This window comes from Parasteatoda tepidariorum, chromosome 7 (genome assembly GCF_043381705.1).
Source record: "Parasteatoda tepidariorum isolate YZ-2023 chromosome 7, CAS_Ptep_4.0, whole genome shotgun sequence".
In the NCBI taxonomy this organism is placed as follows: Eukaryota; Metazoa; Arthropoda; class Arachnida; order Araneae; family Theridiidae; genus Parasteatoda; species Parasteatoda tepidariorum.
In genome coordinates this window covers 26,972,753-26,988,664 of record NC_092210.1, presented here as the reverse complement: position 1 = coordinate 26,988,664, position 15,912 = coordinate 26,972,753, and the positions used below count along the sequence as shown (strand labels likewise).

At 29.1% G+C, this 15,912-nt stretch overlaps 1 protein-coding gene across 1 annotated transcript; it reads right to left on the bottom strand.

Annotated features, from left to right (window-relative positions):
• Positions 1-4,545: 4,545 nt before the first annotated feature.
• Positions 4,546-15,895, bottom strand: LOC107441691 (COMM domain containing 10 protein valette). The gene is made up of 7 exons (XM_016055041.3): positions 15,701-15,895; positions 10,866-10,956; positions 9,564-9,671; positions 9,365-9,436; positions 7,513-7,596; positions 5,823-5,987; positions 4,546-4,861 (listed from the first exon to the last, which is right to left on the bottom strand). Exons 1-7 carry the CDS (start codon positions 15,730-15,732, stop codon positions 4,823-4,825), a joined length of 591 nt encoding a protein of 196 aa, XP_015910527.1. The 5' UTR covers positions 15,733-15,895; the 3' UTR covers positions 4,546-4,822.
• Between the last annotated feature and the right edge of the window lie 17 nt (positions 15,896-15,912).

Sequence of the window (15,912 nt, the reverse complement as noted above, 5' to 3'; positions counted from 1 at the left end):
TTGATATTTAACTTCTGGATGGTTTCTATCTTATACAATGTAGATACATAGGGGGAAATGAATTCTTATTATTTTTTAGTATTTATCAACCATATGAATCATCCAATAATAGCCAAAATCTAAATGATATAGATAACAGTTTCACTGATTTAATCATTAACAGCAGTAAAGGGCCTAAAAGCATGTACAAGTTTTAAGCAATGAACAATCACGGGCAGCAGAAGTCTCCTGAATTATTTTGACTCTACTTAAGAGCTTTTATGAGGAAAGACCAAAGAGGTGGAGGTAGACAAAAAGGAAGAACCAGGATACTAACACTTATACCAGAAAAGATATTGAAGAAACTTCTAAACACAATGATAGAAAGAAGCCACAGAAGATGATAAAATGAGACTTAATTTTGTTTGAATTACTAGTGAAAAGGCTTTGTGTTTCAGAAGTATAAATATAAATAGTGGAGGGTTTGAAATTAATTTTGATAAACCTGGTTTACTGGAACAAGTGTTTGCCAAAATAAAATGATGGTTCTGATATTTTGAAAAGTGATATTTATATAAATTGCTTGATCTTTGTGCAAAAAGTGCTACCAAACCTCAATTAGTATAAATGTACCAGGTGTCCCAAAAATAATTGATGGATTTTGAAAATCGACGAAAAAAAACAGAACGCAGTAGAAATGTGGGGTTTGCATTATTATTATTATGCTTGGGAAACTAAGACATTTCAACCCACCAGATTACACATTCAGTTAAACTTCATATCAATAGGAGGGGCTGCAGGAAATAATATAATGCATATTGTCTGTACACAGCTGTGTTCCATACGATTTATCCAAAATTATGAATATCCGCTGTACTAACTGATTGTAAAACTGACAGGAGATGACATGGATTCAATCTCTGTTCGGTTTTTATGTCTACAGCTCCACCTATTGGTAGAAAGTTTAACTATATGTGTGACTGGTGGAATAAAATTTTCTAGTTACCCAAGCATAATTTATTAATGCTGCAAACCGTCCATTTTTATAGCAATCCATTCTTTTATAATTGACTTTTCTAAATCCATCAGTCACTTTTTGGACATCCATATCTACACATAGACTTTGTCACTTATTCTAAACAAGCATTTTTCGATGTTACTACTATACTTCATTTAATTTTTATTTTGGCTAATGCAGGCTACTTGAAAAGGTCACTAAAAATAAGTTTTAATTGGATCAATATTCAACTTTCAACAACTAACAAGTCTAGAAAACAAAATATATTTCGAAACAAGTTTTTATCGAAGTGAAATTCAATGGTCCAAGATTCACCACGTTGTATTTCCTTATTATTTTTTAAAAAAGAAAATTTCTTAAGTGCATGCATGGCAGTATTCATTTGCAAAAAATATTTTATATTAAAAAAATTCCAACATTTTAAAATTTATTATATCAAACATAAAAAGTTGAAATTTGCTAAAGATGGATAGGTCCTCTTACCTTTTAATATTTCTCAATTGTAACAAATAATTTGTATGTTACAATAGCATGATAATCAGTATTACATGTTGGTTGATGATGTTTTTATCATTTTCAAATGGTTTCACATTGTCAAATTAAACTGTTAGCAATGAGTATATCAGTTTCAGCTTCCATTTATAATATTTTTCACACTAATGTGCCAATGTCCTCATTATCTTTTTTCGCTCTATACAATCCCACAAAACTTCATAGAATTTTTATTTTAATAGTTTGACTACTTTTGCTAAGATTTTTAATTGCATATTTTATTCCATATTGCATTATTTGTTTTGATAATTGTATTTGAAACATGCTAATTCAGTTTGTATTCAAAGTATTTTTTAATTTTATTTTTACTTTATATTAATACATACAAATTAAATGATAGAATTTCTTAATGTCTGAATGTTTTCAAGTTTCATTTCTTAAAGGCATATTTGTTTAAATTTTAATTCATCGCATCACTCAAACTTAACTAAATGAGCTTATATATATTAACTTATATAGGATGCCAACTATATTTAAATGATAAAACATTGTTTAAGTAAGTTTTTTCATTGTTCCCAAGTTTTACTTTTATTTCTTTCTTTAATCAAGATTTCTTTATTGAGATAAAGTTTATCTACCCCAGATGCTCCTTTGGTATGGGTTTCATTAGTTCAAACTCTCAATGTCTGAATTCTTTACATTAAAAAAGTTAAATAAGCCCAATATCTAAAGTTTGTGTCTATTGTGATATACACTATCCCTAGTCCAACTAATTATTCTTGTGATATCGTCTATACACCGAATAGCTCAACAATTGTAATGGAATATTATGTATTTGCTTTAGTTGCTCAAACAATGCAAGTAGACAGTCTTGTAAATTCCATAAAATTTATATAATTCTGTTATCTTATAAAATTATTTGTGAAGAGAAAAACATACATCTGTTCTTTATATGTATATAGTAATGAATTTTAAAAATAAAAATATTAATGTTAAAGTTGTGTCCTTTTATTTCACGGAACATTCATAGCCGGAAACAATTATTTCAAAATTATTTTTTAAGGGATTTCAATCTCAACCCCTATTTAATTTGAGTTGGAGCTTCAGGAAGAAAATGTTTTTAGTAAAATCTTTAGAGATTAAATGTTGCTCACACATCGGGACAGAATCACACATCGTCTTCTGTCTTCATAGCTTTGCTGTGAGTTTTTTTTTCATACCTCGCACTCTTTTTCATTAACTATCATTTAAAATTTGTTTTTAACAATGTCTTTCATTTTAAAGATTATGTAAAATTTAGCATTGCTGCATAAGCTGTTATATGATTCAATTTCAGAGCAGATACCATTTTCACTGATTTTACTTTATTAGAGGATTGTTGCAATTTGGTTGGCAAAGTATTTTTTTTCCATCTCTATACTCCCCCCCCCTCAATTCACTCAGTAAGTTATACTGCAGCAAGTTCGATGCATTGAGTTTTTTAATGTGCCTTGACAGTACCCATGATCCAATGTACAAGCCTGGTTTTTTGAGACTATCTTCTAATGACCACTGTAAAAGTTACAGTAAATTTTTACAAAGGTCAGATAACATGGACAATGCTCGAACTGGTCCTCTCTCTCCATGCTTATAAGACACTTCAGCTATGTCGGATTTAACATACATGCCTGCCGTTAAGTCAGCCACCAACATCAAATTAATGCACGATCAGTATAAAGAACGTTAAAATGACATTTCTGTTGGATTACATTATGCAAACATTTTAAATTAGTTGGAAGTAAAAAGTCTGGATTCTTATCAAGATTTTCCCTGAAATCATTGCCTGCCATCATTCTCATGTTTAAATGTTATTGAGTTCATGATAAAATAGCTTCAATTTATGATAAGTGCTATTTTCAAGCCCAACAATTGCTTATTTACAGACCACAATAAAATCTTATAGAAAAATTATAAAGCACAGCTTGTTAGCAAGTTTAATTTGACCCAAAATTGCAACTAGTCTTTATGTCAGTCTTGGCAGCATAAAAGAAATAGTATTCAGTTCTAAATAATTATGTATTTATTTTTAGAATCCCAATTTAATACTTAACAAGTGCGTGTGTTTAAACAAGTCTCCACATCATCCAACCATGGCCAAGCACCTAGCCAAATTTTTAGGGTACTAACTTCTAACAGCCATGGTAGTAAAATTGCATAATTTTGACCTTTCTCACATGACGTGGATAGCGGTTGAGCTGGTACCCTTTTCTCTCTAAACCTCCACATTATAAGCAACGAGAGGATTTTCAGTTACGCATGATTTAACTTTCACCATGTTGCGTATAAATGAGTTGTTTCGTCATCTGTTTAAACAATTCAAATAAAGTTTTTTTTCAATGTGTAAATCATTTTTAATTTAGCATTATTTCAGCATAAAATAATCACTCGAAGTTGTAATGTATTAAAAGGGTCGATATTTTATAAATTAGTCATTTTAAAAATCTATTCAGGTTTGCATTATCTTCCACTTATTTGATGTAAAAGGCATTATTAACACTGTTTATACAAAATGAATTCAATTAACTCTATCTCATATCTGGCTAATTTGTGAAATTTCTCTATGGCTAAAATTTTCATCCTAGTGTGCATTAAGAAATTTATTTGCATCTAATTGCAACTTAACAAATTTTTACGAATAGTATCAAATTGAAATTTTTAGGTGCACATTTATAATATTACATTGAATTTAAAATATCTTTAAATACTTGTAGTAGGTGTATTCTAAAAAGTTAAGCCAATAATGTGGCATTGAATATTTTTATTTTTGAATATAATCTGCTATTTCCAGTTTTTTTTCTTCCAAAATAATTTTTTGATGCTGCGTTGTCTCTGAGCATGTTTCCTGGCATTAATTTCTATTTTCGAAAAATATATTTTTTTATTTTCAAAAATGATAAATTTAAGATGTTTAAGAAAATAATATTTATTAATTAAGGTTGGATATTTATTAATTAAGTGATGTTCTCTGTACATCACTTAAATCAAAGATTACTTCATGAAGAAGACTATTGCACAAATGAGAAAAAAAACTATTTTATTTCAACAAAAAGGGTAAAAAAAAATTATAATAATTTAACAAAACTCTAATGTAAGTTTTAGCATTAATTTTATATTAAATGATATCTACAATTGGTAAAATATAATTACAAATTTTTAATCAACCACCAATAATGTACATTAACATCTCTTTATGAAAAAGTTTACAATATAAAATACAATAGAATTATAATTTAAGATAGTACATAATATATAAAATAGTAATACAGTATTTTACAAAATGCAGAAAATACATCTTCATCTAAGGGCATCTAATTGAGTTTGAATAACCTCAAGCTAAAAGAAAGAGCAAGTTTTACAGTGTGATGTAAGATATGTAAAAATGTTTTAGTTCAGATTGAATGATTATTGAAACATTTTGTTTAGTTTTCGGAAGGGGGAGTATGAGTTATCAACTGAATAATTTGTACTGCTAGTTATTTGAAATAATATGCTCTAAAATATGAAATTTTATGTTATTACAATTTTATATTAGAAAATTAGAGAAATTGAATTTAAGGATTCGACTAACCATTTAAAATATTTAATAAATAAAATATATACTATAAAATAGTGAAAAGATGCAGTCAAAATAAACTTAAGTTTAACATATTCAAAGAAAACACAAAATTATAGGAGCAAACAAAAAAATCCCCCCCCCCACATACTTTCAGAAACCTGTTTTTTTTCCTTCACATTATTAGGATTTCTAATACTGTGTGCATTGTAATTTGATATTTTCTAGAATGTTTTTTTTTATTAGTTTAAGTTATGTAAAATATTATACATAACTTTAATAAGTAATTAAAATTTTTTGACCCTCTTCAGTCATATTTCATAAGCCTATTTCAAAACCTCTAGTGTCAGTTGGAATAACTCCTTCAATAAAACTTTTAATCATTACAACGAAATTGGTATAGTGTAATCAAAAAGATCAATTAAATTCGGTCGACTTTTTTCTAAAAAAAAAGCTCAGAATTCTCATTTTAAAAGTGAGTCCTAAATAGTAGTTTTATTAAAACGTATTATGATAATCAATTAAGATACAAGTTTCTAAACGTAGTTACATTTGTCATTTTATTTTTCATCTTTGAACAACCATTTACTGATCTGATTTAAATGATTTTTAGAATAAATTTTACTATATTATTAACACTAAGGTAATTCAAGTTTTAAAAGTAATGATATGCAATTAAATTAAAATTCACAAGCAATTAAAAGAAAGATGACAAAATTTCAAGAAGTTTTAATTTTTTACCTGATTATAGAAAGAATATAATTCATCATGTGAAAATTCCATTTGCAGTTTTTCTGATCCCTCATTTGAAGCTAGTGTTAGTTCCATTAAACCTATTGGAACTTTTAATTTACTCATAGAAGAGTTTGCCATTTGTAATCTCAACTCCCAATTTACATCACTTAGCTGAAAATAAATAAATTTGTAAATATTTTATTAAAAAATTTATTGTATGGAATAAACATGACAGACACAAGTTTGTTGCATTAAAAGATGTTAAATTAACTGAAAAGAATTTAAAGGGGAAAATAAGATGTACTACTATTTTAATGATAGTTTGAACAAAAATTATTAACATGAAATTATTAACATCATTTAAACTAAACAAAATCTATTTTTCTCTATAGGCCAAGTCTAAGACCCTTTTTTATACTATAATGAACAAAATATAATTTTAGGTAACATTTATGAGCAAAAAATTTTTTTATTAGAATTTTTATTATTATGAAGCAAATTTTAATCACTTGATTTAATTTAAATGAATTCTTTTAGAAGAAGGGATTTAAAAACTTAATAATTTGAAAAGCATTTTTAAAATTGGATATGGAATTTCTATTTTAAATTAAGCAGAAATAAAATGCAAACAACCTCTATACAGCTTAAACAAACTCACAACACTCTTAAACACATGAATCAATAAGAAGTAACATCCTGTTTTACCTTGCTATGCTAACAAACAAGAGTCTTAAGCATGGGTATTAAATTTTACACGCCCTTTTAGTATGTATTTCTGTTTAAATATCTTACATTGTTTGCTACCATACTTACGTCTGTAAGCCTCGTGTTGGACTTTTTCAGTGATGCACAAGGAATCATTTTAGTCTTGAATTAAAAAAGCATGGGTATTTCCCTTATCTGAATCCAAAAGACGTCAACTTCTGGAGTTTACTCCAGAAGTTGACGTAAGAGCTTTTCAATTATGAAATCACTTCTTAACTTAGATTTGACTTTCAGGATTTCTTGTAAATGCAGCTTAATGTTTCAAATTAGTACTTTGTACACTTTTTAATAATTTTTACTAAATCTTTTAAAGTCTTTTAATTTTGTTTTACGATTCTTGTTGATCAAAGTTTGATTACAGAAGTTTTACTATTCTTAAGTAAAAGGAATAATTTACATCTATAAAACTCGAATTTAATGGCATGGGTGTTTCCCATGCCATTAAAAAATCTGTTTTTATAGGAAATTTCATGAGAGTTATAATCAATATGTTTACAGCCCTAAACCTCTTAAAAATATGAACAAAGCTGTTTTCATACATTAATATTTGATAACATGATATTTCAGGCACAGTTACAATTTAACACATTTTTTTTACTAAAATATATGATATATGTGCACCATATGTAAGACTTCACTGTGGAATTGCCCGAATGCATATTGCTATGTTTTACGTTCTAAAAAACATCATGAAACAGAGGGAACATCATTAACAATTAAGCTTTTAGGACATAAATAGTTTAAAGAATCCAAAATAATTTAAAAACTTGCATAAATGCAAAAATTGGGAAACAAGCTTAAATAAAATATACTACAAATTTTCACTACAACAAACCTAAGTATAAAATCATTTAAAAGTTGTTTTCTTTTACAAAGATTAGTAAGTTAGTTAAATTAAGTTCAAATTGAAAGCTACATTTGCAAATTTTACCTGTTTTGGAGCAATAGATTTTTGCTTGAGTTTTTCTACAACATTTTTAGCATGAGTGACCCAAGTTTGAACAATGGTTGATATCTGCATAAAATTTTTTTTTAATTACTATAAGTTATGAGAAATATTGAAAAAGAAAAAAACAAAAGCCTTTACATTTTTAACAAATAATTCTAATTAGCAACTCAAAATCATTAATGAAAAGGAAATTCACAACAAAACATTTTTAATACACTAGAAATAATATCTTATGCATGATATGTGGGTAAGGGGACACAATAATTATGCAAATACATTTTCTTCAAATACTAAATTAATTGCAATTGTATATTAAATTCAAGAATGATGAAAAGCACATGCATTATTTGTTTAATAGGGTGCTGGTTTAAAATTAGTTGTTAGCATTATTTTTTTGTAAAAATGTTTTGTTATTATTTGACAATTATTCTTTGCTTTTTGCTGTATCATTTGTTAGGCTTTTTCTAAATTTTTTAAAGTTTTAATTTTTTTAAGAAAGTTAACATTTTTTAAAATGGAAAGACAAATATCAATTGTATGATATAATTAGAGTAATTCATGACAATGTACACATTTTTAAAATATTTTCCAATAACATTTGTTACAATTACCTATCATTTTGAAATGAAAATAAAATTTTGCACAGCATGTTGAAAATAATATGATTGAACAGTTTCTCGCCCAATTTCTCAAATACATACCTGATTAATATTTGTCTGAATATTTCTGATGAAAATCTCAACAGGTTAATTACAAACAAAATAACTTTAACAATAAATTTTTTTTTTTGCATCTGGTGTTGTTGAATGGCATATTTTGATTGCAATATAGCTCTTTCAGAACAACCTCAATATTCAATTCTTCACTAGAAAAGCTCTCATCAATTAAACTCTTTACTGTATATTCCCAGTTCTCCAAATTAAATTAGAAAACTAACTGAAATTGGTCAAAATCAGAATAAATAAATAAATAAAATCCTGGCATGCACAGAGTTTGTACTTAGTACTTCTTAAATGAAAACTACATATATTCTCATTATGCCACTGGCACATTATGATTGTGGTCTCTTTCTTTCTTTTCAGTTATTCAATATAAAACCTTTTTTTTTTCTTCAAGAGAAGAGGGGAATTTGGAAATAATTTGGAAACTAGTGAAATGGTATCAAATTAAATAATATGTATATTCTAGTTAAGCAAATCAAAATATATAAAATTTTGTTTGACATCAAAATTTTATATCTAGAAAAACTCAACAATGAATTTTGTTTGACATCAAAATTTTATATCACACTTTGAGTCATTTTCTTGCAAGATGAAATTAATGAACAAGGTACTTAAATAGGACAGATTTGATGCAGAAAAAAATACTAAATTGTATCAAATTATCTCAAAAAGTTTTTAAGCCAAAGAAAAAAAAACACTAAATTATCTTTAATGAATGTACAAAAAAACTAATCTAACATTATTTAATGTAAGAGTAGTTTTATCTTAAATTAATTAAAGATAATTTATTATTGTTGCTTTTTTCTTTGATCAAGTAATTAATATCAAATTAACCAACAAAAAATTAGTGTAAGGTAAAACTAATGAACAAGATACTTATGTATGATAGAATTGATGTATAAGAAAATGCAAAAGTGTTTAAAGTTTTCTCAAATCAATTTTTAAGCCAAAAAAAGAAAAAATAACTTTTAAAAATTGAATATGATTTTTAAATTTCAAGGATGGAGTAACCAGGAACACAGGTAATCACAACATTTTATATATTTAACAAAATATTATAAAATGTTGCATTAAAACTTAAATTATATTCTTTTAAATTCTCAACGACTTACCTTTTCTTCATTTAAATCTATTTGTTGCAAATTTTGGCTCAATACCGCAGGTTTAGCTACATGATATGCTGCCTACAATATATGTATATACACATTATATAAGTCCAAATTGCATTTCAAAAAATATATTATTTTAAAAATTACAAAAACATAAGTAAATAAATAAAAATAAAATAATTAATAAAATGAATCTTAGTACCTGTTGGAAAATAAACGTGAGGGTCTGTAATATTAGTTTAAGTTGCTCTTGATTAACTGCCAGTGAAACTTCTAATTTGGAGCACTCTTCTTTAGTAAATACTTCTTCCTTTTAAAGTAAGTTAAAGTTTTAGTACTATAAAAGTGTTTGAAAGAGCACATTTTGAATTTAAATGAGATAATTTTTTCAAACAAAGTACAGGGTGATTATAATGAAAACTTCACATTCAAAACGCTCTAAATAAAGAATCATAGTTCAAAATGGCCTGATATTTTGTCTGAGCTGAGTGTAGTGTAGATGAAACTAGAACTTATTTAAGGAAGAAAAAAAGAAATGGTTCAGAACTTGAACGTTGGATGGGCTGAACTTTTCTTAACATAATACTAAAAAAGGTAGGTCAGCTAAAATTCAAATGTAAGGTCAAAAAAGTAAGCTAAGTATTGTTAATAGGTATTATTATTATTTTTTTTACTTCTGTGTTAGTTTTAGTAAGTATCTAATGCTCTATATTTTATAATGAAATAGCTAAAAAATAATTTATTTCTTTGATTGCCCTACATAGTAATTTTAACACTGAAAAAAATTATTTTCAATTTTATTTTTTAAAGAGAAGAATGATTGGGGGATAATAACAATATAACTGACATAGTAAACAATAAAAAAATTACTACAGTAGGGAACCGATTATCCGGAACGACCGGGGCCATCGCTATTCAGGATAACTGATTTTTCCGGTTTTCTGAATCGCTACAAAAAGCCATTTTTTTATTGTTAAACCTAACTAAAGAAAAAAAAGAAAATTTGGAAGTAATCTTAAAAAGAAGAAAAAACCAAGTAATACACTAATGATTATTTCCAAAATGATGGCAAGGTAAACATCTTTCAAAAAAGAAAGAAAAATCCTAAAATCTTATGAGGGAAAAAAAAATATATATATATATTTTTTAAAAATTGTGGGAAAAATTGATGGAATTTCGTTCCGGTTTTTCGGTTTTCTGATTTCCGGATAACGGGTTCTGTACTGTAAAATAGCATAATGCTATAACTTAGTGAGCATATTTAAAGATATAGATGCATTTTCACTAACGTTTCTACCTTCGTATGGCAGTTTTTCATGGAAAACAAAAAAATTTATTTAAAAATAACTAAATTGAATAAAAATACATCTCTGCTATAAAATATAAAAATTAAAAAAAAAGAAATATTAAAGAGGTACTAACAAAACTTATAAATTTAGACTAGGTAATTACAGAAATGATTTTTTTTTAATAAATAAGCATTATATATAATTACAAAATTGACCTTTGAGTGTATTTTTTGGAGTATCCGATTCAACAATAATGGGAATTTTGGCGGTTCCAGTCCATTTATTAAAGCAACAGCTTTCTGAATTCTAAAATAAAAAAGCAAATCAAATGATATTTTATATGGATGTCAACTAATAAATATTGAAAAAGATGAAATGAATAAAAACTTATCAAACACATAGATAAGTGCGTGGCAGTTGTTTATTAATTAATAAACTATTTCGAAAAAATTTCAGTCATCATTTGTTATCTTGACAATACATATCTTCCATTAAAAGGTAATGGTGATACTGCCTTCATTGTTACGACAGTGTATATGTCGGCCATTTTAGAATTCACTGACTAATAACAGTTTCTGTTATTGTTTAAACTTTGTTATGCTAGTTTTAATTGCTACCTTAAAATTATTGTATATACATTATAATATAGTGTTATAATTTTATGCTTCTTAAAATAAATTATCTTTTTTACTTTGTTCGCATGTGTAAACCTAGCAATTTTATCTATTTATCATATTTAGATTTCTTACTAGTTATCATCATAAAAAAAAGAGACAGTTGAATTTACTTGCATTTGGTGATTTTGCATTGGCGGCTTTATCGACTGTTCTAACAAAAGGGAAACGTACCAAAAATGTAAAAATCTTAAAGATCCTTTATTTCCCAAAAAGATTAATAGTTTCTTCCTTAAAAAAATAATAGCATTTGGATCTTTAAAGATTTAAATTCTGTGACTGATGAAAATTGTTGTGATGTCAACCGACGTCACCTTCCGTCATCCCAGCCTCGTCATCTCATCCTTGGTGGTATCCAATGAAGACACACAATACAATACGTGGCGACGAGAAGGGATCGTATTCCACTGATCCTATTTCACGAAAATTGGAATTCGACCGCACGGCATGACGAAGTTCAACTGCAATTGGATTTCTTGTAAAGATGCAATTGGATATCAATTGGATTTCTGTGGAGAAGATTGAACGCCATGAGTTGTTCACGAGATCCAATACCGGTATTATTTAATACTTCCGGTAGGTGTTATAAATGTTTAATTGCGTTTTTCTATTTGCGATATTTTCGTCTGGCTTAAGTTAAATTTCATACTAAGATGGCGATGGTAGGCTCTATTCAGGAATTTGACACTTCAAAACCAAATTCATTCGAGTTATATGCTGATCAAATTACTTACTTTTTGGAGGCTAATTCTATCGTTGATGATAGTAAAAAGCGTGCGACTCTTTTAGCTGTTTGTGGAATTAAAACATAGTCTATAATTCGGACTTTAGTTTCGCCTAAAGAAGTTACAGAATTTAAATTTCAAGAATTAATTAAACTTTTAAAAGTTTTGCAATTTAACCTAACTTTTAAACCTAAACCTTCAGAAATATTTCGACGTTTCAAGTTTCATAAAAGATTTCAATCAAATTTAGAATCTGTGAATGCTTACGTTACTGAGTTAAGAAAGCTGGCCGAAGATTGTAATTTCGGAGAAACTTTGTCAGAACGTTTACGAGATCAATTAGTCTGCGGTATTCGTGATGAAGAGGTTCAAAGAAGATTGTTGGCTGAATCCAAATTAACTCTTGAAAATGCCATTTCTGTTGCAGTAGCATCTGAGGTTGCGGCTTCCCAATCAAAGCATATTCATACCCAAAATTCTTCTTATTCTGAGAATTCGGATGTAGTTGATTTTGTACGTGGTAGGAACAANTGAAGCTTTTCGATATTTAAAAGAATTGTTCAGTTCCGAAGCGGTTTTGGTTCCGTTCGATGAAAAATTACCGATAACTTTAGCTTGCGATGCATCTCCGTTTGGCGTAGGAGCTGTCTTAAGTCATGTTCTTGAAAATGGTTGCGAAGCACCAATAGCTTTCGCATCGCGTACGCTCGCGTCGACAGAAAGAAATTACACGCAAATGGACAAAGAGGCGTTGGCAATTGTGTTCGGTATAAAAAAAATTTCATCATTTTGTTTATGGACATAAATTCACTATTATAACTGATCATCAGCCTCTGCTAGGAATTTTTTCAAGAAATAAGCCTACTAAAGAAATTTTGTCTCCGCGTATGCTGAGATGGTCTTTAATACTTAATGCATATGAGTATACTCTAATTCATAGACCAGGGAAAAAGATTCAAAACGCAGATTCTTTAAGTAGACTCCCAAAAGAGACTGATAAATTTGAGGTTCCCGCTCCTTTAGAGGTATTGTTTACCGAGGACTTACAAGATCCTCCGCTTCAGGCAGCAGAAATAGCAAAATTAACATTGCGTGATCCAATTTTGTCAAGAGTACTAAATTGGGTTTTGAGAGGATGGCCAAATGAAAAACCAGATAAAAAATTTCAGACTTTTTTTTCAAAACGTAGCGAACTTTCAACCCATCGAAATTGCTTGTTATGGGGTAATAGAGTAGTTATTCCAGTGTGTGGAAAATCACGTGTTCTCCAGGCTCTACATCTGGGACATCCAGGGATCGAAAGAATGAAAGCTCTCGCACGTTCATACGTGTGGTGGCCAGGCATGGATCACGACATAGAAGTGCATGTTCAAAGATGCCAGGAATGTCAACAGACACACCATGCGCCTCCTAAAGCTCCAGTGCATCCATGGGAGATTCCAGAGAAACCTTGGTCCCGTCTTCATATAGATTTTGCAGGTCCGTTCCAGGGACAAGAATTTCTCATCATAGTAGATGCTATGTCAAAGTGGATAGAAGTGCGTCATATGACTTCCACATCTGCTTCTGCAACAGTCGACGTCCTGCGAGAAATCTTTGCTACCCATAGGATACCAGAAGTCATCGTTTCCAATAACGGAGGTCAGTTTCGAGCATCGGAGTACCAGATTTTCTTAGAGAGGAATCTCGTCCGAAGGGTCATGATTGCACCAAGACGTCCGTCCGGAAATGGTCAGGCTGAAAGAACAGTCCAGACCGTCAAAGATGCCCTAAGACGCATTGTGAAGGGAAATTGGAGGAAGAGGCTTGCCAAGTTCCTTCTTCAACAACATTGTACTCCCACCACCACAACAGGTGCTAGTCCTGCGGAACTGTTGATGGGGAGGAAGCTAAGGACCGTCTTAGACTCCATCCAGATCTGACGGCTGAGAGGAAGTTGAGACAGGAGCAAGATGCGTATAGAAAAAATGGTAGTTCTCTTCCAAGATCGTTCAGTGCCGACGATCCAGTCTTTGTGAGAAACTATGGACATGGTCCAAAGTGGTCTTCAGCAACGATAATTAAACCTACAGGTCCAGTTTCCTACCAAGCTACAGGAGGCGAGGTAGTTAAACGACATGTGGATCAAATGCGGAAACGTATTCCTGATCCGTTGACTGTTCCGTCCGACCCTAGTGTATCATCTCCACCAGCAACGAGTGTTGAGACTGAAGTACCAGCTCCCATTCCTTCCAGTGCTTATTCTAAGAGTTCAGTAGTTGAACCTACAATACCAAATCAAGAGTCTTCTGTTCCAGTTCCAGAACAGACTTCCAGAAACTTGAGGCCCAGACATACCATCGTCAGGCCAAGCAGGTTCAAAGACTTTGTTCTATCCTAGGGCAAAGGGGTGTTGTGATGTCAACCGACGTCACCTTCCGTCATCACTACGAGTCAACAACAACAGCTTGTAGTTTCTGAATAGCGGCGCTGCCTTACCTTTCCAGAGAGTATATATACCCATTCCTAATAGATGTTCATCGCTAACCTTGTTACGTGTTGTAAGCATGTTATTGTTATGTTATGTTTTATAGTTTCATTAAACTTATACCTTTGTTATTATGTGTCTTCATTGGATACCACCAAGAATATCTCACAATACAATAAAAATGATTAATAGTGTTATAATAACAACTTTTTCAAGAAGGTAATGCAACAAATTCTAACACTTAGTGTAGTATATATTTTTTTCTTCAAAATAATTTCAATAAGAAACTTTTACTTTCAATTTCAAATTGTTTAAAATTTGCTGAATCATATATAGCTGATTTAGAGCAAGGTATTTCCCATTTGTTAATAATCTATAACATAGTTTAAAGCAAATAAAAAAAATAGAAAAGTAAAAATACAGCAGCAATTGTTGTACACAGAATTTTTACTTTTATACCAACTTTAAAAGAACAAAAATATTTATGGTACATAATAAAAAACCTACAAAAAAGAGAAAAAATGAACTGTTAAACAAACAAGTTAAAAAAACAAAACAAAAAACAGCACAAATACATTGATTATTTAATAAAGTACAAAATATATTAAGTACGCAGCATACTAACAAGACAAATAGATTGGTCTATAGTAAGTTTGGTGTGCACAATCTACGTTGGAAAAAAACAGTAAAAAAAAAGTGGGTTATTTGTGACCACAATGAATTCTGTTTTAATGCCAATTGATAATTTATCTTAATTATTGCTTAGAATAAGATAACATTAATTAGTCTTTAAAAGATAAAGTATGAGCCCAATATTTCCAAAATTTATTGTATTCTTAAATTTTTCTAAAAAGAAAAATTATAACAGTTTCCAATTTCTGTCGAAAAACTAATCTCTTTTTTCTGCATACATTTATCTAGCATTTGATGATGTAAAATCTTGAATTTTCAAATAACTACTTGAACTGTGTTTCATTTTTTTTGAAAAAAATAATTCGAGTTTAACAGCTTGTTTTATAGCAAGTTTGGTTTTTTTTCTTCTTTCTTCCTAGAAAACAGGTTATTAAACTATGTGTATGATGAAGAGAATACAAATAATAATGTTTAGGTATTAATGAATTAAAAAAATGCGATGTTTAATAAAATTCAATCTTTAAAAGGGCGGAACATTAATACGAAAATACCTTTCACTTTTAACGAACATAGAATTACTCATCTTGAAACCAACAAAGAAAACTTCTTCTAACTATGTTTTGCTGTAAATATATTAATAATAATTTTAAAAAATTCTTATCTGTCAAAATTAGAAATATCAAAATTTTGGTAATTAAAATTAGTTTTTGTTTACAATGTGTGTTTATAGCTGCCTATTTCTGTGCAATACAAACTCCGCAAA

Excerpts from the sequence above, each read along its gene's own strand:
- LOC107441691 (XM_016055041.3), bottom strand. The coding sequence starts at position 15,732 with ATGAGTAATTCTATGTTCGTTAAAAGTGAAAG. Across the intron at positions 9,437-9,563 it reads TCACGTTTATTTTCCAACAG|GCAGCATATCATGTAGCTAA; the intron begins GTACTAAGATTC and ends CATATATTGTAG. Across the intron at positions 5,988-7,512 it reads AATCTATTGCTCCAAAACAG|CTAAGTGATGTAAATTGGGA; the intron begins GTAAAATTTGCA and ends ATTTATTTTCAG.